This window comes from Setaria italica, chromosome I, assembly GCF_000263155.2.
Source record: "Setaria italica strain Yugu1 chromosome I, Setaria_italica_v2.0, whole genome shotgun sequence".
NCBI lineage: Eukaryota > Viridiplantae > Streptophyta > Magnoliopsida > Poales > Poaceae > Setaria > Setaria italica.
This window is the reverse complement of record NC_028450.1, coordinates 24,755,744-24,783,597: the sequence shown is the minus strand read 5'-3', so window position 1 is coordinate 24,783,597 and position 27,854 is coordinate 24,755,744. Positions and strand designations below refer to the sequence as shown.

The 27,854-nt window shown below is 46.4% G+C and overlaps 1 protein-coding gene across 1 annotated transcript; it reads left to right on the top strand.

Moving 5' to 3' along the window:
• Positions 1-9,797: 9,797 nt before the first annotated feature.
• On the top strand, positions 9,798-16,244 carry LOC101754629 (uncharacterized protein At2g33490). The gene is made up of 11 exons (XM_004952526.2): positions 9,798-10,101; positions 11,477-11,549; positions 11,647-11,724; positions 12,436-12,497; positions 12,700-12,768; positions 13,104-13,132; positions 13,215-13,422; positions 13,511-13,744; positions 14,276-14,329; positions 14,440-15,361; positions 15,912-16,244. The coding sequence occupies exons 1-11, from the start codon at positions 9,991-9,993 to the stop codon at positions 15,920-15,922; spliced, it is 1,851 nt and encodes a 616-aa protein (XP_004952583.1). The 5' UTR covers positions 9,798-9,990; the 3' UTR covers positions 15,923-16,244.
• The last annotated feature ends 11,610 nt before the right edge of the window (positions 16,245-27,854 follow it).

The window sequence follows — 27,854 nt, the reverse complement described above, 5'->3', positions numbered from 1 at the left end:
AGGCTTAATAGATTCGTCTCGCGATTTAGCCTAGGGGTTCTGCTATTAGTTTTATAATTAGCTCATATTTAATCCTCCTAATTAGCATTCGAACGTGTGATGTGACAGGGCTAAAGTTTAGCCCGTGGCATCCAAACGCCCCCTTAGTCCGGTCAGTAAGTAGTCTCTTCCAATCAGTTGGATTAGTTCATCGAAAAACCAAATCGGATTGATCATTCCTGTACAATTTGCACCTCAAAAGAAATCCAACTTGTTGACAAAACATTGAGACATTCAGTTGAAGATCTAGCTCCATTACTATTTTGTGGACGAAGGGGAGATGCTAATCTGATAATTATTATTTTGATTTTAAATGTTCCCTCGCTAATGGAAGCAATATGTTGTAATTGGTGCCATTTTTATCAACTTCCTAGCTGCCACTAATGTTAGCGCGGGGGATGTGTCATCTATACATCTATGGGCCCACTAGAAGGCTCGGACAGTCCTACATACGAGGTTGTACACCAAGATGTATCAGATATGGAGACTACGGTGCAAGACGGCATGGTCTACGTGGAGGACAAGAACTAGTCGAGGATTAGGAAACTACTCGTAGCAATTAGAGTATGACTCTTTAGTCGAATTCGACTAGTATTCTGGTAAACAACCGACCTGTAACCCTGCCTCCGGCAGTATAAGGCGAGACACGGACCCCCTCCAAACAAGTTCAATCAATACAACACAACCAACACACAGGACGTAAGGTATTACGCGATATAAGCGGCTCGAACCTGTCTAAATCGTGTGTTCAAGTTTACCTTTGAGTTTCTAATCGCAGCGAGCCCCACGCATAATAACACTACCTCGAGTACACCCTCGGTAGGTTGCGGGGTCTAAACACCAACAACTGGTGTGCCAGGTAGGGGTCTCGCTAAAGATCCGCTGGCGAACTCGATGGCTGAAGTCATCATCAAGCGCACCGTTGCGTTAGGAGCGGGCGCGACATTCATCTTCGGTTCCTAGGTTTGCATCACAGGCGGCACTGGAAATTTCCACCGCCACATCGCGCTGGCCCTGGAGGAGAAGCAGTATGACATCAACCTTCATCGCCAAGCTTTGGAGGATTTCGTTGAAAAATTCAACGAAATTTTCAACCTCTTCCAAGGCTCAAGGGACGAGTCCGAGTACAATTCGACTTCTCTCACCAGTTGGACTGGTTCCCACGAGCTGGTGCTTAAGCCATCGTGTGAATCGATCTACAACACAAGTCGATTCCCGTTCGAACTTCGAAGCTCGGGTGCTGCCTACCAAGCTACCCTATCCAAATCGCAATCCAACTCGGATTTGATCGAGGACCCCGACTATTACTCGGATCCGGACGAGGAGATTCCATTATCAGGTCCACAGCAGGGTCTGGTTATCAAATATACTCCACAAGGCAGATTCGTCTATTGCCCAACATGAAGCCACCCGCTCTCACCAAGGACGACGAGTCACGCCTTGTCGTCTACCTTGAAACTCTCCCATACCAGGAGGGAACTCCTCTGTCGCCCATCTACGAAGAAGACGACCCCACAGAGATCATTACATCAAGTTTGGGTAGTTTTTCTCCAGAGCAGGAACTCCTCGCTATCATTGCTGCATAAGAAAATGACGGTGAAGAACTACCAGAAAGAAATCCATGACGCAAACGTCATCCAGACGACGTCTCGCAGGATGAGCTCACCTCTAACGTAGAAGGAGAGGAAACTGAAGCGCAAATTGGTACTTAGAAACCAGCGGGAGGTGACAAGATACCATCCAATCGATTCTTCAACGCCTTGTTGTGCTACCGGAGGCAGTCCTTCCCCTTCGCGGCTTGTTGGACGAGGTTACAGTACTCGGTAGCTTGGCCGTCGTACTTCATGAGTAGCGGTGCATCTCCATGACTGTGGCCTCCATCTCCACGGTGGTCAGAGGGTCAGCAAGAAGCTGGATCTTCTCTAGATCCACCCCTTCAGCTATCCACGGTTCCTTGTGCTCTTCGGCGATTGGGGCACCAAGAGGAACCAGTGCTCGGCTAGTTGAAGGACCAGCTTCAGAAGATAAGTGAGAAGTCATGCCGCTGCTGGTAGACGATCCCGCCTCAGACGGTGGGATGACAGCCAACACTTGCAGAGCCCCGGCAGCTTCAACCTCCACTTCTGGCTCGGGGGCTACAAGTGTAGCCTCAGCTCCAGAAGTACTTGCTACTTCCATCTTGATCTTCGCCTTCGGCTCGGGGACTACCAATGTAGCCACCACAGCAGAAGTAGTCGCCGTGATGGGCTCGACTACTGGCAGCTCGGGGGCTGGCACTACAACAACATTTAGTGATGCAATAACATCATGCACAAGCACAGCGATAAGGGATACAACACCTGGAGCTACTTCTGATGCAGGCTGCTCCTCTGGCGGTGGAGTTGTAGGTGCCGGGGTGAGGTTTTGGAATGCGCAGCTGCTGCCATCAGCCGTAGACTTCGGGCTTGGACCTCCAATGTCCACGCTGGTGGAATATCTGCACAAGACAAGTGTCAAGACACACTACAAGACAACACTAAGTCACAATCAGTACTCTGGTAACAGTCCAGTACTTACTTTGTGGATCGCCTTATCTTCAAGGAGGGCTCTCCCCCCAGGCTCAAGGACTTGGTAGTGAGCAACACTTTCTTTGGTGTGGCTTGTTGGATTGCAGTTTTATCTTCACTAGACTTGGATGTCGTCTCCACCATTTGAGTAGTCTGCGCAAGGATGGGGTTGGCCCTGGTGACAAGAGGCTTCTCGTCATCTTCTAGCTCGATGACCTCCTTGATCACCGGCAGCTCCTGCTGCATGACTTCTGCAGTCGTCTTCTCTGCCTCTGTCTCCCCTCTGACTACCTGCAAATCATCAATGTCAGAATCAAGTTAGGCATGGCGATAAGGGAAACAACTTACGAGTACTCGATCCTCAGGATCTTGTCCTTCTTCGTATGTGATTATCGGAGGAGGGACTTCATTAGCGGTGGGCGGCTTCTTCACCACGTGCTTGACGGCAACAGTGCACTTCTTCTTCGGCGGTGGTGCTAGCCCAGCCTCCGGGTCATCTTCGGCTTCGCACTTGGATGTCCCGGAGGAAGACCCCGCCTTGTCAGACGGTCGGGCCTTGACGACAAATTTTTCAGCAGACTCTGAATCAAAGCTGCTGAAAGAAGAAAACCCCTCCTCCTCCTCCTCCTCCTCGACTACCTTCTGAGCTTCGGTAGCCGTGTGCACTCGAGGAGCGGCATCAGAGCCATCCGAGCTGGGTGGAGGAGGATGGAGCAATACAAGTGAATCTCTTCCTGCATGAAAAGACAAGTCAGTAAAATGACAAGTACAAAATTGGTACTCGAGGGCTGATGCTATGGGTACTTACACTGCTTGGTGGGTTGGCAGCGCAGTGTTCTTGCACGATGATCGGGATTGCTCTCGTGTGTTTGAAGAGGCACCTCAATCGCGCCATAACCTCATCCACGGACAAGTCGTTTGATGTCATCTGGGATGGGTCATTGGGGCCCGAGTAGTCATACCCCCAAGTGCAGCGCAATTGCAGGGGTTGGACTCGCCTCCTCATGAAGTTGAAGGCTACGCCTACTCCTGTCAGCCCCTTCCATTTGAGTACGGCGATCTTCTCCAGAAGCTTGGGTAGTTGAAAGCTGTCTGAGTAGGAAGGCTTGTCCAACCACTGGTTATTCCAAATTGGGCGGTGGCTTGTCTCCTTAGGTAGTCGGGGCTCATGATTACCAATATAAAACCACTTGTCCTTCCAGCCAGAATGAGAATCGATCAGCTCATAATCCAAGTACAAGCTTTTCACTTTCTCCTGCAGTTGAATGCCTGCCCCTCCAACTACTTCTGTATGGTCTAACTGAGGCTGAGGCTTAACTCTAAAGAATTTGCAGAAGAGTTGAAAATGTGGCTGAATTCCAAGGAAAACTTTGCACAGATGCACGAAGATGGCAATATGTAGGATAGAATTTGGGTTGAGATGCACTAATTCTATCTTGTAGTAATTCAGCAGTCCGCGGAAGAATTCAGATGTGGGCAAAGTCAAACCTCGTTCGATGAAGTGTGTGAAGATCACCGTCTCGTGGAGTGTAGTTTTCCATCAGCTAGGGATTGCCACAGGCTTCTCTCTAGTTGATGGACTCTTGGTCTCGGAGCAGATTAGCATCCACCAATGCCTGAATGTCCGCCTCCTTCATCATGAATTTCTTCTAGGCGCATGCTTGCGTTGGCGGAACGGTCTGGTCCATCTTGCCGTACTTCAGCAACGGCAGTTGAAGTTCTTTCTTTGCGGCCTTCCTCTTTTGGCTCTCCACCACCTTGCTGGAAGTTGCCTTCTTTCCCATTTGTGCTGCCACAAGGGTCTTCATGCGCATATGCTTGGGGTTAAAATGGGGGAGTCGGTGGCACTCAAGCTCAAGGGATCAGCGAGCGGCGGCGTTAGGGCTACAATGAGGAAGATGAACAGGCAGAATGGCTCGGGTGAAAACGGAAGGTATGATTTCCTTTATTATTTATAACCGCGCCACAGTTAAAATAGTGGCGAGATTAACGGGAATATTCTATTTTTAAAATGTCCGAAGATTATGCAACGGTCAGCAGTTTCCAAAATTATCAGAAGAAGATAAGGTTACTATTGGCGAATGGTCATGTTGACTAGTGGTTGACCCTTATAACCAAAACCAAACTAGTCATGTAACGGCTCGGGGGCTGCGTGCCATGTGCCCATTGGATAAAAAGTTTTTTCTTTGGATTTAAAGGAAAAAGAGAGGTGAAATTACAAGATTGACCCTCGACCTGATTCTTCGATTCAACCTAAGGCTCGGGGGGCTACTCCATATGGAGTGCGATTTTCATCGCACTTCCATATAAAATTCAAGATTGAAGATTCAAGACCAAGTTAAATAAGGCTTGAGCACATTCTAGCCGCATGGCAGTACTCGAGTACATTTGAAGACTGAGATCCATTGGAGTACTCAAAGATTACCACAAGCTAGTCGGAGAAGCCTACAAAACTAATCGGGACTGCTACATTTGACTAAAACGTACTCGAAGGCTTGTCGTCCATACATTTATGGGCCCATCAGAAGGTTGGACAGTCCTACATACGGGGTTGTACACCGAGACGTGTCAGACATGGAGACTACGGTGTAGGATCATGTGGTCTATGTGGAGGATAAGAACTAGTTGAGGATTAGAAAACTACTCGTAGCAATTAGAGTATGACTCTTTAGTCGAATCTGACTAGTATTCTTGTAAACAACCGACCTGTAATCCTGCCCTCGGCAATATAAGGCGAGGCAGGGACCTCCTCCAAACAAGTTCAATCAATACAACACAATCAACACATAGAACGTAGGGTATTATGCGACACAAGCGGTCCGAACCTGTCTAAATCATGTGTTCGAGTTCACCTTCGAGTTCCTGATCTCGGCTAGTCCCACGCATAAAAACACTACCTTAAGTACCTCCTCGGTAGGTTGTTGGATCTAAACATTGACAGGACGGAACTAATGAGATGTCTCCGTTTTCTCGGTGCGGGCTTGTTGACGCCTTAATTGAAAAAAATATAGGACCCAGTCCCTAGATGGGCCAATAGATGGCTTCCACGTGTTGGGGGACACGAATGGGGACATGGAAAGAGGACAAGCAAGCTGCAGTCCGCGCTGCTCTCCCTTCATTAAGTGTTGTACACGTTAGATGAAAGTGCCAGCGTGGATAAAAAAAGACGACCTGCAGATGACCATTGTACATGCCCTTAAGCACTCTTAGAATAATTCTACTCTCAATGCAATGGAGTGGGTTCTTGAACAAGTTCACGGTGTTACTAATGTAATTGAAGCACCTTTTTCTCCCTATAAGCACATCTATTTTTGTTTGCTTAGATGGTCTGAATTTGAGCGCTAGTTAAGCATTGTCTTGGTAGTTAGTAGGGGTGCTTCCCTGCCTATCGGAATCATAACCCGGATTTGATATATCTCAGTGATGCACACATTTATTATGTAGTGTATGATGTGCGTGTCAATGGTAATGTGCTTTTGATGACTTTGTCAATCTCAAGACCCATTAGTCTAATCTTCTAACTATAAATGCTAATAGGTATAACATTCTAAAAGAAGGTATAAGTGTACCCGTGCATGTGACTATGTGAGCATCTATGCATGTACTATGTTTTTAAAAATGAAAAAATAAATTATAGTGGGCATATATACATATCGCTATTAAGCATCCATAGAATAACTCTTCTCTACAATGTAGTGATGGGTGCTTAAAGAAGTTTAACCACACATTGTTACTATAAATGTAAGCACATTTTCCTCCCTGCATTCACCCCATATGTCATATGATGTGGCAAAATTGAAGGTTTATCTTTACATAAGTACCCTATTGTTCATTGCCGCTGCGACGCAATGCCCAATGTGACAAAAAAAAACAGAGAGAGAGAAGTGGTTCGATTTGGCTATGTACCTACATACTGTACATGTCCTGGTTTAAAGTTTCGTTTGCATATGCCTGAAAGCACTTCCTCCGGTCAAAATTAGATGACGTTTAATTTGGATAGCTGATTTGACAAGCAATTAGTTGCTTCCTAGGTGCTCAAATTATAGGTCGTTTTGACTTTTCTAGGTGTATAGGTATTGTTATGCATCTAGATATAGGGGGTGTTTGGGAGGGGGGCTAAACTTTACCCCCATTTTAGCCAGATTTTAGCCTCTCCATGCCAAACAACAGGTAGCCCTCCATAATCCATTAGCTCCTCCAAGAGGTGCTAAAATGGACTAAAGGGGCTAAAAGTGATCCCCTTGTCCAAAATTCCTCCCCTTCCCCTCTCTCTCTCCTCCCTATCACTCCTCCCTGCCAGATCCCGCCGCACGGCACCCCGCCGCCTTCCGCCTTGCCCACCGGTCCCGCCGCCTCCGCCTCGCTCGCCGGTCCCGCCGCCTCCTCCCCTTACTCTCTCTCTCTCTCTCCCCGCGAGGGGCACCACGGCGCCTCGCCTCCGCCGACCCCACCGTCGTGCCCGCCTCACCTCGCCTCCGCCCGAACCCGCCACCGCGGCCGGATCCGAGCTCGACCGGCCCCGCCACCGCCGCCAGATCCTAGCCTGACAGGCTACACCACCGCCTCCACGCCGATGCCGGGGATGCCGCCGGCGACGAGGACTCGGGCTCCTCTCCACCGCGCTCGACCTCGCGCACAACCTTCTCTGCATTTTGCTACACGGCTTTCCTCAGCACCCACATCCCCTGCGCTCCCCTCCGTCGCCTCGCTTCCGCCATCGTCTCCAGGATGACGACGCAGTCCATCACGTCGTCCAGCTCCTGGGCGGCGAAGAGGGAGCGGGTGTCGAGGAGCAATTGCGGAAGTCGGCGAGGTCGAAGGGGACGCGGCCAAGGTGTGCCGCCACCAGTGAGCAGCAGCAGGGGCCCCGGCCTGAGATGCGCCACGAGCAGGGCATGGCATTGCTGCTGGAGGAGAAGGTTGAGGGCGAGCAGAGCGGCCAGGCAGAGGAGGCGGACGGGGGAGGGCAACGGGAGGGGTAAATCTGTCTTTTGTCAACACATGTGCTAAAATTTAGCATCCTTCCCAAACACCCCAAAGGGTTAAAGTTTAGCACCTCATTTGATGGTGCTAAAATTTAGTCAAGGCTAAATTTTAGCACCCTCCTCCCAAACAGGGCTATAGTATATGTCTATATGCATAATAAATCTATAAATCTAGAAAAGTTAAAAGATCTAAATTTGAAACGGAGGGAGTAGTAAATTAAGAAAATCCACATTTTTCTTCCTCCCGTGCCTCACATTGCGCGTGAGCAATGGTAACCCAAAAACTTCCGAATCGCGCGAAGCTACCAGTACCGAACGGCAAGACTTTATTGCCAATCGCCCAATAATCTAGTGGCGCTTCAAAAAAAAAACGAGTGATTGTTCAAAGGATTTGGTTGGCACCCCCCGCCTGAAGCCCATTTTAGCTGCGGCCTTGACAAGTCTTTTCTCCTTTTTCGTTAAAAAAAGATCGTTAAAAACGAAAGTCTTTTGTCTTTGGTTTTGTGTTCCTGAGACGGAGAAGGAGAGGGGATGGAAGAGAAGCTCCAACGGTTGGGCCGCGGAAATATCCAGGTCTCCATTCATCTGCATGCATATTCAAAACCGAAATCCGTTTCGTGATCTCCTAGGAACACCTTTTTGATCGACCGGCCACACGCCACCACCGCTCCTTCGACCCGTCAACAGCAACAGACGGACACGTGAAGGGGGCAAAAACGGAAGAAGAAAAAAATCCAGAAAAAAAGTCTCTCAAGTCTCATGCATCCCAGCTGGATTGGACCAGCTCATCGGCAGTTACGTGGGCACGCAACTGCATGGTGCAGCATGGGGGGCGTGGGCTGCCTGGTGCCGCGCCCCTGGGCGACCTTTTGACCGCGTGGAAATAAATGATCGATCCGGGCCGTCGATCGGTCAGCGGTCAAACCCAGCGCGTCCGACTTGGACGGGGACGCCGGACGAGGACTCACGCCGGGGCGCCGGGCTCGTGCCGCGCTGCGGGCTGACGCACGCAAACGGCTTCCCTGAGGAAAGCGTTGGAACGGGAGCTGAGATCAGTCGCGTCCGGATATTTTTCCTTGCCTTCCAAGCAAAGCGGTGGGTCGATGCATCGGCGTCACGAAAATCGCGGTTTCTCGTGCACTCGACCCACCATCCGCTTTCAAAATGTGTGAATATATATACAAAAATTATGAACCTACAGTAAGGCGATAGCAAATTATAAAGATCAACTTTCCTTATTGGAGTATCACATTACAAGTTTTATGTGATTTCATTTTTCTCCGAGCTTCGTCGGGCCAGCTCTTGCATAGATATCAATTTATATTGGTTGTCTCTATTATTACTCCAAGATTGATGAAGTCACTATAGACGCTTCGATGTCAACTGACATATTTGCTTCCAAGCATCATTAGTTCGTATCAAGTTGAGGACTCAAACCTAAACCGACATGTGGAACCTACACCTACGCTCAATTCGCGTACCATCGTGGGTTCTTAACTCTAGTTTTGCATTAATGCCGTAATAGTACTACAAGTTCATTGTAAGAAGAAAAACCACCCGATCAATTCTGTGTTGGTTTGAATAAAAATAACTTTTTACCGGCACAGTGGCATGGATTGTGTGGGCATTTGCCCATATATATCTGTCTCGATCACGGTCAAAAAGTTGTCACGGTAAATGGCCATGCCACTATCTTTTGCAATTGCAAAAAGTTGTTGGTGACAGCGAGACGGCTTGAACGGTCTCACGCATTATATTACCGAGCAACAACAGAGCAAGCTGGGCGTCTCACCAGGACAAATGAACTTTTACATTACGGAGAAAAGGAGGCAGAGAACATAGGTTTCATGCATGGATGTACAATGGGTTAGCTCAGTTGCTCCAGGTCCTAGCTGGTAATCTCCGACCAGCCAAGTGGGCCCAGCGGCCTTCCTCTGCCGTAGGTTACCTCCTAGTAGATGGACAGATATCATGTCCCATCACTCACATCGTCACATGAGACGAGTTTTTCTTTGTCTAAAGGAGGGGTAAAATTACCTTTTTGAAATGGAGAACCAGCCTGCCAGATCAGAGCACTGGCTGAAATTCGGAGCAACCTGTTGCAGTCGCAGCCTCTTCCACCTCTCCTCTCTCTCCCGCGCGATTCCACTGGCATGGTCAACCGTGCGCATGGGGCCCACCCTGCTTCTCCATTAGCGATTATTATAAGTAGTGCGAGGCGCAATTACTCTCTCTCCGGCTTCCTCCTCCATTTCCATTTCTCCCTTCTCTCCCAAGTGGCCGGCTATTTTTGGCTCTCCGTAATCCAAACTCCAAGGCAACGGGTAGCGTCACCGGTCACCGTTGATTGCGAGGAGGCTCGAGATAGAGAGACGGAAACAACGAGGGCGCGGAGGAATCGCGCGTGGCGTCGGGAGGGGATGAAGTCGCCATTGCGGAGGCTGCGGGGCTTCGGCCACAACCACCCCAAGGAGCGCAGGGGGCACCAGCCGCCGCCGGCCAAGCTCGACGAGCTCGTCTGCGCCGCCCAGGTCCGTATCTACCTGCGCCTTCCCTCTCTTTCTTCTGGCTCTGCTCCTGGGTGATCTTTGGCCTTTGGGATATGATTTTCGTGGCCCGTGATGAATCCGGAGCCAAAATTGGATCTCGGGAGGGATCGTCCCCTGGATTTTTCTCCTTTTTCGGTTTTAGCAGCCTAATTTTCGTGCGGTTTTCCGGGTGGAGTGTGTTGTTCATTTCTTGGTTGGTGTCAGTTTCCGATCATTGGTTAGGTGGGGAATGATCAAACGTCCAAACGATGGAATTCCCATTATTCGGTCATTCAGCGCAACTGATCAAATTTCCTTTTAATTGAAATTGTCTTTGTGTGAAAATTAGAATTTTTACCAAAGAATTGCCAACGTTTGTTCATTGGTTCATGGCCATACCTCCACAATTTAATTTCATTTTTCATAAATTAGGAGTACTTCTTAATGGGCAAATACCACGGGACAGTATCCTAGTTTGTAGACGGAGAAAAATTATACAAACAGTATTGGCTTCAAAATATCGTGGGCAAATTTTTTAAAGAAAAAACATAATGTCGCTTAAATTTATATTCTCTTCAATTCAAGTAGGAGTTTTTTTTTTCAAGTCAAAGTATCTTTTGGGTAAGGTAGTTGTTAGGTTCTAATCCATGAAAAAGACTTGCAACCCCTTTACGTGTCTGCTCGGCATCACCTTGGCGTTTTGGGGCTCTGTTCTTGCTGGTCAAAGTCTTCAGAAGGAAACGTCCATCAGAGAAAGCTGCTATAAAAAATGTCAGCCATCCGACGTGATCTTGACTGGACAAGACACGTTAGATCAATGGAGACGGCAGCCTGTACTTCGGTACCAGCAAGAGTCTTTCCGTCCGTCGTATGAACGCTTGTTCTGCAACACGACGCATTCCGTTCCAGATACCGCGTGATGTGGGATGCTCGGACGCTACGCTGTTTGGACTAATGATGCCATCTAAGAAAAGCGTGTTTCTGTCTTTCTGAGGCAGACATGCAGTGTTTTGACAATTTTCTGAAAATCTCCCCCTGCTGAGCTATCTTTTTCAATAATACAAAGCATGTCAGATCATACAAATATAACAGTGGAGAAGTAGTCCCAAAATGCTTTATTTGTGAAATAGCTATTGTAGTGCCATAATGCAGGATTTCATCGAGTATTTGTCGAATGACAATGGCACCAGGCACTTGTTTACTCTGGTGTTAACCATACCTTAGACTTCTCTAACTGTGGCAACCTGCCACACTGCTAGGACATGTCCAATTTATTCAGAGTATGCAGTTAAATTATAAAGGAGACCAAGAATAAAACAGTCATCCTTTCGGTAATATTGCCTTATTGACTGAAGTTTGGTTCTCAACTTCTTTCCAGGAGGTGGAAGACATGAGAAACTGCTATGATGGCTTGATTTCAGCTGCAGCCGCGACAACAAATAGTGTATATGGTACCTGACGGTCTTACTTAAGATATTGAATTGCTTGCAAATACTCAGTTGTGTAGTGTCCCCATGTTTCTAACTGAGAGCTTGTTTGTCTATGCAGAGTTTTCGGAGGCTCTCGAGGAACTTGGAGGTTGCTTTCTCGCGAAAACTGCACTCAACGGTGATGATGATGATAGTGGTAAGAACATCCAAATTTTGATGTAACACATAGTAAACCACGTTGTTCTGCTAGAGGCATCTTTTAGAATCACAACACGCTAAACTATTAGGCCCCGTTTGGATCCCTTCATTTTGAAGGAATTGGAATCTATTTAATGGAGTAGGCTAATTTATCTTGGAATGTGGGATTCCACAACTTTCCAAAGTTTAGATATAAGCCTATGTTAAATTCATAGGGTGGGAGATGGAAATTGATTCTATAGATTATGATTATTAGAATGGAATTCAATTCTTAAAGCACGCTCTTTGACTCACTTTCATGTAGCAGAAATGCAGCACATAAGTATCTCTCACATATGGCCAACAATAATAACAAATATATTCCACATACAGTTACATTATTTTAATTAATTTGTGTCTAAATTATGATTATTAGAATGGAATTCAATTCCAAGGATCCAAACGGGACCTTATGGAAATTTACTGAATAAATCATAGCGACTTCAACTTTTGACACTTCCTCCATATAAAACTAGACTAGTGGATCTTTCCTAAAATATAACCTAGGATGATAATGCCATTTTATAAGAGTACTATTTGGCATCTTTGGACCAAAATAATTAGATCTTTATGCAGTTGATTTTTTTATGCTTCTGGTACAACTTTGGTAGTGTCTAGTTTTTCTTAGAAAAAACAACTTAGTGGTATATTAATTTTCTCTTGCCTGCAGGTAGAGTGCTGATGATGCTGGGAAAGGTCCAATTTGAATTGCAAAAATTTGTTGATACTTACGTAAGTTCCTTTTGCTATTTTTATTTTTTACTCAGATAATTACACTCAGTGATATAATCGACGAGGCCACTTCCAGCCTCTGCCAGAAGCAAACAGCTGAAAATTTAAAATAAAACAAACAATACAACCAATATCATGCCTTTTTTAACTGTCTTACTGCCTTAGAATTTGTGACCCTGACATGCTTACATTGGTTATCCAGCGCTCAAATATCATTCATACAATCACAACCCCATCAGAGTCTCTTCTCAAGGAGCTACAAACTGTAGAGGTTAGATCTATGATGCCTATAAATTTGTACAATTATGTATTCTGATTGGAAATGCAGATACTAGCTGCTTGTTACCAAATTTCTATTATGATTTAGAAGATTGTTGATCATGAATTTGTTTGGAAATATTTTATGTCAGTAAGAAGGGGATGTCCCCTGTGTTTGAAGAGAGGATTGCTCTGAGAATTTTTGGACTTTGATCAACTTGATAACAAAGAACATAGGATCCGAAAATTCATTTGGAATCCCCATCCAAATATGCCCTTAGTTTACTTCATTTTTTTTCTGTAAGATCCTGACACACTGTACATTCTGTTTTATTTGACAACATGTAGGAAATGAAGCAGCAATGCGACATGAAAAGGTTCAAATACAACTCAAATCAACTTTTTTCTCATTTACGATTGATACTTCTCTTACCAATATTTTTTTTCCTTTCATCACAGAGATGCATATGAAGCTATGAGGACATCCTATAGGGAAAAGGGAAAGTCAAGGCATTCCAAAATTGAATCATATTCTGCAGAGCAACTGCAAAGTTCTTTTGCCGAGTACCAAGAAGATGCAGCACTGTTCATATTTCGCTTAAAATCATTGAGGCAAGGGCAGTTCCATAGTCTTTTAACACAGGCTTCTCGCCATCATGCCGCTCAGGTAGGTTTACTCTTTCTCTGGCTTTCAAATTGGCCCTGTGATTGGGTGACACATAACCTAACTATCCTACTGTTCTTTCGACTTTTAGTTAAGCTTTTTCAGGAGAGGGTTGAAGTGTCTTGAAGCACTCGATCCTCATGTAAAAGCAATAGCTGAGAAACAGCACATTGACTACCAGTTCAGTGGTCTTGAGGATGATGCATCTGACAACGGCGATTACAGCTCTGAACAGGATGGTTGCAGTGACGATGAAGACCTTAGTTTTGACTATGAAATAAATGACAAGGATCAAGATTTTCTTGCTTCAAGAGGTTCAATGGATGTAAGTTCTATGGTTCATATTTTGGTTTGCTTTTTATGTAACTAGGTGCCTCTGTCCTTCAAGTACCTAACAATTAATGTTGTCCACACTTGGTTTCACAGAATAAATACCCTGTAATTAAGCATTATTTGTATAGCATTTGAGGTAGATTTGACTCCAGTTCCACAGTTTTCTGTTTGAGCTGATTAGAAGAACAAATATGGCCTCAAAGGCTAGTTTAAAAAAGAGTTGCACGTTATTCATGGGTTCACCACTGCTAGATGAAATGTGGTTAGCGTGTGATAATGCAATTTAATGAATGATTGATATATGAGGTTCAGCCTATTAATTTAGCTTCTAGTTTTATCAGTTTTATTTTCTACTTCATAAAATAAACAGTATGGCTGTTGCTGTATTTTTTCCTGATCTTTTTCTTGATACTACACTTCTCTCTTACATTCTTGTGTTTAAATTTTATCTGTACAATGGAGAATTAATGTCAATGATCTGCATTGTCTTTTTTTAATTATTTACTGTAATTTTTGTGCACAGTTGGATAAAAGAGATGTGACGAATTCCCCACAGCCAATAAAAGAAAGCAAGCAGGTACAATTAGACTCGGTGTAGAGAATATTAGGATTTCTTGATACTTAACTTATAAATCAAATCGGGGGCATATTCTTAAGATAATAATATTGCTGTCCTCTTATATGCAGGAAGAGGTCAAACAAAACAAGGGAGATATTATAACTCCACAAGTGAAGCCTGAGTTTAACACACATTCAGCACCAATTTTTGCGGGCAATTTACCAGATCCTTCTGAGAGGTTTTGGCAAATGAAGCCATCTTCAGCCAAACATTCGTACAAACTCCCAACCCCAGTTGATGACAAAACCCCCAGAACAGTAGGTGCTCACAGATCACATCATTCGCAACAGTTTGAAAGTAAACCTCATGTGGCAACGAATCTGTGGCATTCATCTCCATTGTTTAGGCCGAGTGGCCATGTGAAAATGCCATCAAGTACTGAGGGGATGTCGACGTTCTCCCAGTCAGTTTCTGATTACAAGAAGATGAAGAGGGAATCTTGGTCTGGTCCAATTCCAAGCAAACCAGGGTTAAGCAAGCCATCTTCTCTGAACGATCGCAGGTCACCCATGGCACAACATCATGTGATGCCAGGAAACCCTCAAAGTCATTCTCGGCAGACATCATCTGTGTCCCCAAAAGTTCCCCCCAAGATGTTGCGGCATTCAACAAAATCACCAAAGATCAGCGAACTTCATGAGCTTCCTAGGCCTCCAGCCAATGTGGAGTCCCTCAGACCTTCTGGCTTGGTCGGTTACTCTGGTCCTCTGGTATCAAAACGTCAGACTCAAATTCCTGCAGCACCAGCCCGTGCATCGCCGACGGCATCACAAAGCCCCTCGCCACTTCCACTACCACCTGCTACCCTCACTCGCAGCTATTCCATACCCTCAAATAGCCAGAGGATACCCATCATCACTGTGAACAGATTGTTGGAGGCTAGAAATAGCAGAGATGGCAGTGATATTTCTTCCCCGCCACTAACTCCTTTGTCACTGACTGATTTGTCCCAGCAGCAAGCAGCAAAAACAAGTAGCACAAGGATGAAGGGTAAGTAATTACTGACAGATGATGGATTCCCATCGCTTTTTGTTTCTAACTCTCTTGTTTGCTTCAATTCAAAGTTCAGTTCCAATTTTTAGCAATTTGGACCGCACGGAAGTTGTTCCTGGAATTTATGCTTGATATTGGTTATTCATCATTGTTTCCAAGATTGACATGCATGGGCAACTTTAAGTTGTTTTTGAACTTTGTGTTGTGGAAGCAGCGGTACCTTTTTGGGAACAACAAAAACTGTGAAACTTTATTCGTCAAAATTAATTGTTGTGTTCTTTCACTAAAAATATCATAAAACAGATTTAACATACAAATTGGAAGATTAAGTATAATTGAAGAATGATGCTACAAAATACCATTGGGTTACAATGATGCTAGGCTTTTACTTTTGAATAATGGAACTATTGGAGTATTAATGACTAGGCTATTTGCATGAATTTGAGCATGTGCTACTGTGCCAAAGAATATGGATCTTAGCTGTGCAGTTCCTTGCAGATGATCTTTTTGTGATGAACCATCTAATAATCTCCTCCTTTCTTTGCAGGAACCTTGTGACACATACCAGCTAAATGCAGACTGATCTTAGACGATTTTGTATGTAAGTAGGGATGTATTGTAGGTTCATATTCATGATATTCTTTCATTCTACTGTCAGAGTTGCAATTGAAAAGGGCGGAAAAGTAATGTACTTTGATCACGTAATGCAAGATCATTGAACCTCCGGTTCAGTTTTCTGCACTAGTTGTCAGATGAAAGGGCTGCTTTCTTACTTTTTTTTAGATTACTGGAATTCAGTCCAGATAAATGTATGAGTGAAGTGAAATGAAAATTCTGTACGAAATATGATGCATGCTGATAAAATATGCTGCCCTTTCCATTCTGTGTCAACAAAAAGGGTCTACAACATCATCTCTCAAGCTCATTTACTCCAGCTGTTTTTTTTTACGAAATCTACATGACGAGGGACATCAAACCTAGCCAAATGCGGCTACGGATAATCTTGACTGTTAGGCGGTATGCCGGTTCTGTTTCCCTTTTCTCCTTTCTTCTCCCTCATCCCTTCTACAGTGAATCTCACCCATGTTCATCCCTCGATCTCTTCGTTTTCCATAGATCCTTGTGCACCGCTTAGTTTCTTCATGTTCCCAACTATCCCAAACCGGGATATTTAATTAATTGCCACCGTTAGAAATGGCACACCTTCGAAAATCACTCTTAGAATTTCGTCTACATTTTTACCACCGAAGAGAAGATTTTGTTACACATTCGCTATTTTTGCATTTGTGGAGCGCCATGTCACGCATACACGCTGGACGGGGGCACGCGAAAAGACCCGGCTTTCTCTGGACTTATCCTTTAGACTGCCCGACCGCCTGTCCCCGTCCCGACTGAGCCAGACCATCCATTCACCACCTGCTCGAACCGTAGCTGGACCCCAACAGCGACGGCGACGCCGGTGTCGGCTTCGACGGCGATGGTGACGGATTGAAGGTAATTGCTCCACGCTTGCTCCAAGAATAGTGTTCTCCTAGATGTGGGGTTCTAGATTCCCTTGAGCTCCCCTGATTTGCTTTATTTCATCTTTATTTCATCGTTGTAGGGAGGTATTCTAGTAGATGTGAGGTTCTTGCATTGATTGAACATGGAGCCTAGCGAATGCCCTCCATGGTAAGCGCGCTTGAAGTCGCTGCACCGCATATTCATGTCTCTAGGGTCAAATTGTTTCATTGTTTATGATTATGTCAGGATTGATCCTGGCAATGCTTTTAGAAAATGGTTAATGTGAAAAATTTAAGTCAATTTTGGAGTACTCTGGTGCTTTAGATATGGCTGAGCAATGGCATGATATGTGGATTGATAGATGTAGTGGGTACAATCTTGATTCATTTGTTACTGAAATGGCGAGTAAGATCATTTGGGATCCTAGTCAGACACTTGTTGTGTGGGTTGTTGATAGTGATAGTAGTTCTCAGTGGAAGATCAGAAGGAATGAGCATTTTGAGAAGATGATTAGGTCCAGGTTTCATGACAGGTTGGCTAATGTGTTAGTGCAAGTAGTTCAAAAGGGCTATCAGTAGGAGGAACAAGATTGTGAAACTAGAGGTGGATCTATGGCCAGTTCAGGTGTCACTAGCCAAGCACAACCAGTACCTAATGTTGCTCAAGGCTTAGGTGAGATATTTAGTTATAATGCAGAGGCAGAGCAGACATGTCATGAAAATTTGGCACCTGAGATTGTAGATTGGGACTCTCTGGTTATCCTCCCTGAGCCTGATCAAGATGGTGAAGCAACTGTACTGGCTGATGAAGATAGAGTGTTTGAGGCTATGGGTTTCAAAGATGTAGATGAGAGAGCAGAACAGACAACAAGAATAGAAATTCCCATTCCAGAAGAAATGGAAGAGGACATGAGAGATTCAAGCTGTACTATGGATGACAGTGATCCTATTGAACCTGTTATGGATTGGGATAGGGATAATCCAAAAATGTCTATTGGCACAATGTATCCTTCTATGGTTGAATTTAGACTAGTAGTTAATTAGCATGCCATTGTGAATGAATTTGAGCTAGGCACTGAGAAGTCTGACAAGTCCGGCTTTTGCTTACAAGTCTAGGTTCAGGGGTTTTTGCAAGGCTACTGCATGCCCTTAGATTATTAGGGCTAAGACACAATTGGATGGTTGTGTCAGGGTACACCTACTAACTATTTCATGTTATATTTATGCAATTTATTACAGTTAGGCAGTTATATCTGAGCTTCATGTTAGACTAACTACTGTAATGTTTGTTTGCATTACTGCAGGTTCAAATAAATAAGTATCTTCATCAGTGTGCTTCAACAAGTAGAGTGTTGGGAAGAATGGCAAACCAGGCTTGGGTTGCTGAGAGAGCTATCCCTTTACTGAAGAGGAAGCTTGGGCTGGGTGCTAAAGAACTAAAGGAGGAACTGGAGGACAAGTATAAGATTCAGATTCAGTATCAAACTGTATGGTATGGTAGACAGAGGGCAACTGATAAAATTTTTGGGAAATGGGTTGACAATTTGGACTGGTTGTACAGGTTTAAGGCTGAGGTTGAAATGAGAAGTCCTGGCAGTGTTGTTGAGATAGATTATATAAAAATTAGTGACAATAAGCATTTTAGCAGATTTTTTTTGCTTCCAAGGGTAGCATAGATGGTTTCTTAGGTGGCTGCAGGCCTTACATTGGTATTGACTCCATTGCACTAAATGGAATGTGGAATGGTCACATGCTTGCAGCCTTAGCTCTTGATGGTCACAATTGGATGTTTTCATTAGCATGGTTTCTTTGATTCAAAAACCAAAGAGAATTGGATTTGGTTCATGGAGCAACTAAGGAAAGCTATTAGTGTTCTTCCAAGGTTAGCAGTATGCACAGATGCCTGCAAAGGATTAGAAGCTGCAATCAAAACTGTATTTCCATGTGCAGAATACAGGGAATGCTTCAATCATCTTATGGAGAACATGAAGAAGAATTTCACAGGAGAAGTTTATGCATCAGACATGTGGCCTGCAGCTAGAGCATACTCACAAGAAAAGCATAAGTATTTCCTAGACAATGTTTTTGCAACCAGCCCTGATGTAGAGAAATGGCTGGAAGACCATCACAACCTTTTGTGGGCTAGATCAAAGTTCTCACCAGATGTTGTTAGAGTATATTTGGTAGTTGTAGATATACTTATCGTAGATTGCCATATGTATACGGGAAAGCCTTGTCCCCCAAGTCTTGTTGTTCGTGCTAAAAGTCAGCTGATTGACCCTCAACGTTGGACACACAACCCGGGAGAATCTGCTTAGCTCCTGTTCGGGTGATCGCCCTGGTGTGGTTCGCGCGGTATGCCAGCCAGTCTAACATGTTGATTGGCAAGGAAGAAAACGTGTCAAATTCCAGGGGTTCCGATCGGCTAAAGTTCTAATCTCGAGGAGCGTATCAGTGAATCGGCCGATTTGCTATAAAAAGATAATCGGCTATAATACAACTGACAATCACGTAGCGATTGTAAAGAAAACTACTAGAGTAAACTAGACAAAGCTATGAAAACAACACTTGAAACAGATCTAATCGGCTATGTGGTAGTAATGAACAAAAATAACAATAGCAAAGCCGACAATTCAAATCTCAAGCTGGATAACTGGTGATAAAACTAGAACAACAGATAAAACCTATAATTCTAGTAAATATCGATAACTGGTGAATAAATCTAAACGAAACGACAGCGATGCGCCCGAAGTTAAAGCTTAGATATTACTCGATAAATGGAACTTACAAAATCGGTCGGAGATCGTTTCGATGCAGCCCTGCTAACCCGTACGAACTTGTGAAAGAAGAAAAGTATTGGCGAAGTCGCCGAATTGAAGGTAAGTATGAGGAAATAGTAGATTGTTGTATTGATTGATGTGTTCTTTTACAAATCCCTAACGATGGCTATTTATAGCCTGTTACAACTAATTTCTTAACCGACTAGGATCTATCTCTAATTTTAAACGAAAACAAATATTTACAAACACAACTCGTATCGGAGTTGGTTACTATACTCCCACGGGCCAATCTCTATCTTCTTCCTCTGATCCACTTTAAGCCCATATTGGCCCAATCGCTCCAGCCTTCCAATCTGCCGCATCAGCCAGTCTTCTCCTTCCTTGACGCCGATTCCATACATGTCGAAATCTGGCGTCAACACATGCCCCCCAGTTTCGGAGTAAAACATAGCTTTGACTTCGAAATTCCTTTTCAACTTCTCCTCCGAAACAAATGCATTAAAAATATCCTTCCATTTCGCGGTCTCCTACCTGATGATTGCAATCGTTTCGAAACGGGCGCCTGAGACAACCACTCCCCCGAAATTCATGTAGATTGCGCAGTAAAAATCCTGCCTTTACCCCTTCTCGAACGGTCTTTAAATACTGGCACGCCCGCACTTCTTCTTGACAAGCCAGTAACTTCCTTTCTTGGCGCACTAGTTTCCATCTTCTTCCGGCGCCCTTTTGGTTTCCAACCACACCTTCCGGTGACCTCCTTCTCATCCGCATTCCGCTTCATCTTCCCAATGGCGGCACCATCAGCAACCCCTCCAGCAACAAAAACCCCGGCGGCAGCTCCAATGGCGGCGGCAGCAGCTCCATCGGCGACAGAGGTTCCACCGGCGGCCTCGGCGGCGGTAGCTCCACCAGCAGCCCCGTCAGCGATGATGACTTTCATCCCGGAGGTATTTACCCGGAACTTTTCTTTTCACCTTTACCGCCCAGGCATTTGTTTTAGATCCATTCTTAGTTCTTCCCTTTTTACCTTTTTTAGGTGGTTAGACACCAAATCACCATTCGCCTTTCCGAAGCCCCCGGCCTCATCTGTCTAGGTCCTATGGGGAATCCAGACCCAACCGATCTGATAAACTTAGAAACTCACATAATCCCATTTAAGCAATCCCTAATGGAATTGGATCAGTGGTCAGGCACCTTTAGATCTTGGCCGAATGAAACCCCCAGTTGGAAAGAATGGTACCAACGGATAGCCAACTCCAAGAGAGTTCAATGGGACGAATGAAAAATCAGCAATGCATCAATCTCTCTCTATCTCAAATGGAGAGAAATGAACCCTTGGTGATGGCGGCCTCCTATTTCTGGTCCGACGCCCTCAATGCTTTCCTTTTCGGTCATGATCCTATGACCCCCACTTTGGCCGATGTTGTAATGTTGACTGGCCTTGACATTTCTTCTCCCGATACCCCCTTCCATTATTTGGTCAAGCTAACCCATCGACTGGAGACAAAAGCAATCGGCGGGTGGAAGGGGTTCATTAAGAACAACATGCATGAAGACCGGGGCTGTTTCAGAGAAAGAATACGCGGCCTTCCTGATGATGTGGTTGGAGAAACATCTTTTCTGTGGCAGGGCAGTCGGTCTGTCTTCCAACACACAAGCTTTGGCCAAAGCATTATCAAGAGGAGCCTCTGTCCCCCTCGGGAAACATCTGCTGGGATCGGCCTATCACATGCTGCACCAAATCGGCGTCAAACTATCCAAGGGAGAGCCGATGGGAAACCCAGGTGGCCCCTGGTGGTTCATCAATCTCTGGCTCAACTTGTATATGAGCAAGATCTCTCAGCATCGGGTGGAGCACATGACCTTCCCCAACATTGAATCGGAAGAAAACCCCACCGTACGGCGTCGATGCACCTCTTTCGGCGAAGCAGCATCAGTCTTCCCTGGTTGCCAGCTGACCGCCACCAAAGTAGCCGAGTACTTCAGATGTTTCTACAACGGCTTCAGTGAGGAAACCACCAGTTGGTACCTATATCAGAGGACAGAGTGAGCTCCCCTTCTGTTACGATTCGACGTCCAACACCTTTAATAATGATCTTATGGACGTCTTGATTAAATCAGGGATCTTACCAGCGAACTTTTTCTCGGGGAAGGATGCCCCTACTTATGAATTTTATAACCCATCAGTTGCGGCACGGCAGTTCGGCCTGGGTCAGCTGCCGATTCGAGTCTATTTCGTCGGTCGTGTGAAATTCCGAGATAGGCTCACCAAGGGTCTCGACTACAGTCGGCTGTGCGACCGAGTGCCTGATTCCAGCACCATCGATCTGAACAACTGGATAGTAGCTCCTTTTGCTGTCCAACCATTCAAATTATGGTGGGCAGAATGGAAGCAGCATCTGTTTTGTGTATCTCCCGCGACATATTGCAATGATCTAGATCCTGAGAACATCGACTCGAGTGCAGAGGTACTGCTTTTCCTTCAGCCGGTTCTAATGTTATTTTCCTTCTTATGCTACAAATTTGTCGCTAACTCTTGCTTTCTTTTATAGTCCGGGAGTCAACTCCCCCTAAAACGCAGCCGGAGTGGCAGGCCGATAGAGAACCATTACCCGTATACGGAATTCCCACTCATCGGCCACCACGCCCCATCCATTGATGATATCACCACCAGCCGATTAAAGCAAACGCCGAAGAAAACTGTCAAGAAGACAAGCCGCCGAGTGCATGCTCGCACGGAATCGACCGTTCAATCTACGGCGGCATCGGCGAAAACTTTGGCTGCGCCGATCCTCCCGGTCATCGAGGAGGTTGATCCCCGAGCTGCTACAGAAGCTGGAGCGGCCGCCGCATCACTGGTATTAGAAGCAATTCAGGTAACCTTGTGTTCACATTCTCCTGAGTATTCTTCCTATACTGACTTCTTCTTTACATTAGGCTGCCCAAAACGCCCCGATGCCTACGCAGCAATTGCCAACGCCCCAAGCAGAAATCGGAGCACCAGTAAATCCTCCCACTGAGGTAAAGAATCCCTTCACTCAATTTTTTAATACTTAACCAAAAGCTTGACTGATTCTGATGCAGGCTACCCTTGGTACATCAATTGTACCTTCTCAATAGCCATCGGCCAAGGAAACCTCGGAGGTACGGCAATCACCACATGTCATCAGATCTAAACACTTGTATTATACTCATAAGAACTTGCTCCTCGTACCTTTCCAGGAGGCCGGTCCAAGCTCAAAGAGGTAAGGGCGGCACTCCCGTTGACGCAAACAGAAGAAATCCGCTTCAAAGAGGTAAGAGACTTGTTACCCGAATCGGCCGATTTTCCTATTATCGTCAGCTAATCGATGCTTATCATTTTACTTTCCTGCAGGAACAAGATACTCCCAATAACAGTCTCTTCTCCTTCGCGGTCGCACTTTCTGATGACGAGGAGGTTGCTTCACGTCAGGTCACTCTGAGCTCAATCCCTGATGGTGTCCGCGCCAAACTTGAGAGCATACGGACCCTCCTTCAAGAAGACATCGGTCGATTGGTGGAGGACGCTTCGCCGATTTGGCAGCTCTTCAGTGATATCAGTGGCTGAGTCCCAGAAGAGGCGGAAGAAGCCCTGGCACCAGTCGCATACATTGAATCAATGCGGATCCCAGTGTTCAGGGCTTTGAGTCACATGGCCGATCGCGCCAAGCTAGCTAAAGCTCGTGAGGAGGAAGACTCTTACAAGCATCGAGCCCAAGACATGCATCACCAGATCAACTTTCTTGAAAGTTCCCGCCCGGGTATTGTTGGTGCTATAGATCGCCTCAAGCTCCGAAGGGTGGAGCTCGCCAAGGAGATGGAGCAGGTGACCAAGGACATAGCCGTTGAAGAGAAGAGACTCCAAGACCTTCCCTCTGTCATCACCGAACTGAAGCAAGAGAGACAAAACCTAGCCCACGAAGCAATCAGACTCCATCTCCATATGCCAGAAGTCCCAGGATCAGCCGATGATGACTAGCGGATATTAGACTCGGCCGATCAAGTTAGGCAACGAGCGATTGCAGCCATTAATGCCCTCCTTGGATGAACTGTAAAAGTGTTGGCCGCTCCGTAAAAACATTAAAGTCTTTTGACCATTTGACGCATGAATCCAACTCTGACGCGTCCTTCGTGGCGGACTTTCATTTATTACCCCTTTTACTCTGATGAGATGCGTCTTACCAAACTCTTGCCCCTTTTCTTTCTATAAATACGAGATCCTGTATTACTTCCCAAGTCATTCGCCTCGCTCGTCCTCTTCTCGTCCAGTAGTTCATACCATCGGACTGTTCACCAAGATGTATTTCTCGTCTTCTTCCTTCTCCTCCTCCTCCGTCAACCAGGTACTGGATCCTTCCTTCGCCCTCCATTCCCTGATTCGACATTTTGATCAGTCTGACATCGAGAGGTTGCTTGTCAATTTTCAGCCGAGACGCCTTAGTCCCGAACTGGAACGAGCGATCGAGATCATGCACTCCGATGAACCGCTGTCACAGGAGGACAAGGACTTGATCAGAGCCCATCGTGAAGAACTCAGGGACCATGTCCCCGCTGAAGTCCGGCGGATCTGGGACCACATCGACGCCAACTACTACAGGCGGCCACCAATTGAAAGGAGTCATCCACTCCCTCGCCCAATCGCCCTTGAAGACGCCTTAGTTGGAACGTCTCAACCACCGCTAGATCAGAGCCATCCTCTTCCGTGCCAAGTTGAGGCTGAAGCCACGATGAAGGATCTGGAGGAAAGGAGCACCTGCCTCTTGATAGAATTAAGTCGGGTAGAGAGGGAACTTAAGAAAAAGCATGGTTAATAGATGTGTTGGCACTTTTGTTCTAAGGGCGACTTGTACCATGTCGGCCGTGTAACCCATCGTTCACACCGAACAATAAATCGGCCAACTTGAACGAATGTTTTGTTCTCAAGGCGATTTCATCTTTGCATCGGCTATAAGATCTAATAGGAACTGGCCGTGCCATCTTGATACTCTTCGTAACTTAGTTATGCGTCGACCCATATACTAGGATAATATCTCTTCAGGTACCTCCCGTTCAAGGCCCTTGTGAATTCTTCTCCTTTGATCATCTCCAGTATGTATGCATTTCCCGGAGCGCATCAGCCGATTTTATACGACCCTTCCCAAGTGGGCGACCATTTACCGAACTTGGGATCCTTGGATCCTATCAGCAGCACTAACTTCCATACCAAATCCCCTGGGGAGAATTGCTTGACTTTAACCTTCTTGTCGTACCACCTGGCCACCCTCTTTTTATTCTCTTCGATGCTGATCAGAGCCCTCAACCGTTGACCTGCCAAGTGTAACAACTCTACCTAAATTAAGTGCTTTTAACTCTAAACCAGTGATAAATCCTTAATTTAAGAAGTGAAATGACCTTTATAAACCTAAGAAGCTCCTTTTGGAGTTTGATTTAAAGCTTGAAATTCTATATACAAACTTAAGTTTTTGCCCAAACAAGAGTTGTAAAACTTTTAATTTCCAACAATTTTTGTTAAAGGCACTTTGACCATTTCGGAGTGAAAGGAAGTCAAAAACAGCAACAAAAGCCGGCTTTCCTAAAGGACCCTGAAAATCTCTTAAGTCCTGGAATTCGAGTTTTCCTCCATCTTTGCAAGCTTTCATCTCCCGTTTTCCTATCTAAACTCGAGTCAGAGCCTTAATAGAAGTTGTAGTACCTCGAGAGTGTTCCAACTTTGTTACACTGACCCAGATCCAAATCAAACCCGAACTTGTTCAAAATCCCGGTCAAAGTGAGGTAAACCAGTCAACTCACCCTGGATGCCTTAAATCCTAAGTCTGGAATTCCAGATTTTTGGCTAACTTTGGCGTAAAATATCTTCGAATCCTCTCACAATCAAAACCGACACCTTAAACAAAGTTTGAAGAACGACCAAAGTTGAACAAGTTGTTTAAGGGAGTTTCGGGAGTTGTGTTGAAAGATTCGGAGAAGGATCGCTCCAAAGCTGGTTGGGCTTGCTGCCCAAAGGGAGCCTCGACGCCCGCGCGCCTGAGCATGTTCGCTTGCGCGCCGCGCACCGCGTGGCCGCCGGCCCCCGGCAGCTCGCTGGCGCCCTATCACCAGCGCGACAGCGACAGGACGAGAGCCACGGCGCCCAACCCGTGCCCGCGACAGGACGGAGCGAGCGCAGGGCTAGCCAATCGCCGGCCGCGCGCAGGTCGCCTTCCACTTTCCACGGCTCTGCTCCGCCAACCCTGTTCTGCCCGTTCGCCGAGAAAGCTGAGACGCCCCCGACGTCCCACGCCTCCGCCCGCTCGCCCAACCCCCACGGTAGCCTTTCCGCCTCACCCGCCCGACAGACCGGAAGCCCCAAACGCGCGCCGCCCAAGGCCAATCGCCGCCGAAGACCACCCGGAGCTCCGCCTCCTTTGCCCAATGGCGTCGTCGGCCAATGGCCGCCTCGCCCGAGCACTCGCCGCTCCCGGCCTTATCCTTTCCCCACCAGAGCCCCACCTCGACCCTCCGCGCCACCCCGGCCCTATAAAAGGGAACCCCCTTACCGGCAATGCCACCCCTTGCCACCGCCCGCATCTGCGCCCCGCTTTCTCCTCTGAGCCACCGCTTTCTCCCCGTGCCGCCGCTGAGCTTCCGTGGAGCTCACCCCTTTGCGCCACCCCACACTCTGGCGATTTCGCCACCACCCTTTTGAGAAAGTTCCCCTCTCCGCTCCAGCCGCTTCTTCCAACACACCAGCCGCCCGCTCCTCCGCGCGGTACTCGAGCTTGCTGGTGTCCGCAAGAAGCACCGCCGCCGCCGGACCACCGTCGAAGTTTCGCCGCTGCCCAAGCATTAGCGCGTACGACTTCCCGCCCCAGCCTACTCCTGTTCGGCCCCAAGGCTTCACCGGTAGACCTGGAGGTAAGCTACTTAACCTCCCTGTCCTTTCCGTCTCGCCCGACCCCTATCCTTTTCGTTTCGCCCGACCCCTGTCCTTTTTCGTTTCGCCCGACCCTTTGTTTCGGTTCGCCCGACCCCTTTTCTTTTCGTCTCGCCCGACCTTTTCCCGTTTGCCTCGCCCGACCCTGCCAAGTTTCGCCGACCCTTTCTCCGCCTCGCCCGAGGGCTCGACTGTAACTTTTTCTTTGACCCGAAGGTATCGGTGAAATATTTTCGGGGATTCCTCTGTATTGAGTCTGAGGACCTCGGTACGGTTTTCCTTAAACCTGAGGGTCAGACCCTAAGTTTTCCCCAATCCGACCCTCTCATCATGCTCTCCACCAACAGAAGTTGAACTCCCCCACCTTTCCTGTAGCTTTGCTACAAGTGTCCGTGTTAAAATATGAGTGTGTTGAAATAACCATCTAAAATGTTTAACCCCTACATTGCATTTCCGTGTAGAGTTGAATCTCGCCGACGGAACGTACGAGCTTCATCCAGCACCGGAAGAAGACCCCGCCGAGGAACTGCATCCCTGCGAAGGAGAGTCCGAACCGGAGCAAGACCCCGAGGACCCGCAAGCTTTTCCTGAAGGCAAGCCCGGAGCATAAATTCCTATCTTGAGTTCATGCAATATTATTGATTACTTGATTGCGCATTTACGTTTCGAGGAGTTGTAATGAAACCTTAGATGCATAAACTTAGTACCTTGTCTGAATACTAGTTGCTAAGGTCGAGTAGTGCAATGCTTAATGGGTTTCGGTAAAAGTCGAGTGATTTCCTATCACTCGCGAGTTATAGGAGTTGAATGTTTAAGATTTGTCGCAACTATAAGGATGATGGACGGGGTCAGGCTTGTGTTCGATACTTGGTGGATTGCCCCGTCTGTCTATATGAAAATGAACTAAGGTCGAAACGTGTCGGCGTTCATGATCAAGTGTTTGAAAGTACTAATCTCATACCTAGTATGGGATGGGGAAGCCTAGTACCTGATTGAATTGGGGCGTGGCCTACCCTCCGGCTGTCCTTGGAACGTCGTTCCCATGGTGCATCATGTGGGTGCAAGTGCGGTCACAGTGCAGCAATAGGCCAGGACTGTGGAGCATTGCATGCCAAAGGAAGTTGGCCCTGACACGTGCCTAAGGGATCGATGGGGACGACTGACAAATGAAGCGACCCTTCGTGGTGCGCGGATGTCGTGAGATTAGGTTTGCCATGCATGGTTAATAAATTTGAATCGATTCGTCTGCCTCTCACAGATTGGGACTACTTGAT

Coding starts and splice junctions, on each gene's coding strand:
- LOC101754629 (XM_004952526.2), top strand. CDS start 9,991: ATGAAGTCGCCATTGCGGAGGCTGCGGGGCTTCGGCCACAACCACCCC. Junction 12,769..13,103: donor AGGAGCTACAAACTGTAGAG/GTTAGATCTATG, acceptor GACAACATGTAG/GAAATGAAGCAGCAATGCGA. Junction 13,133..13,214: donor CAGCAATGCGACATGAAAAG/GTTCAAATACAA, acceptor CTTTCATCACAG/AGATGCATATGAAGCTATGA.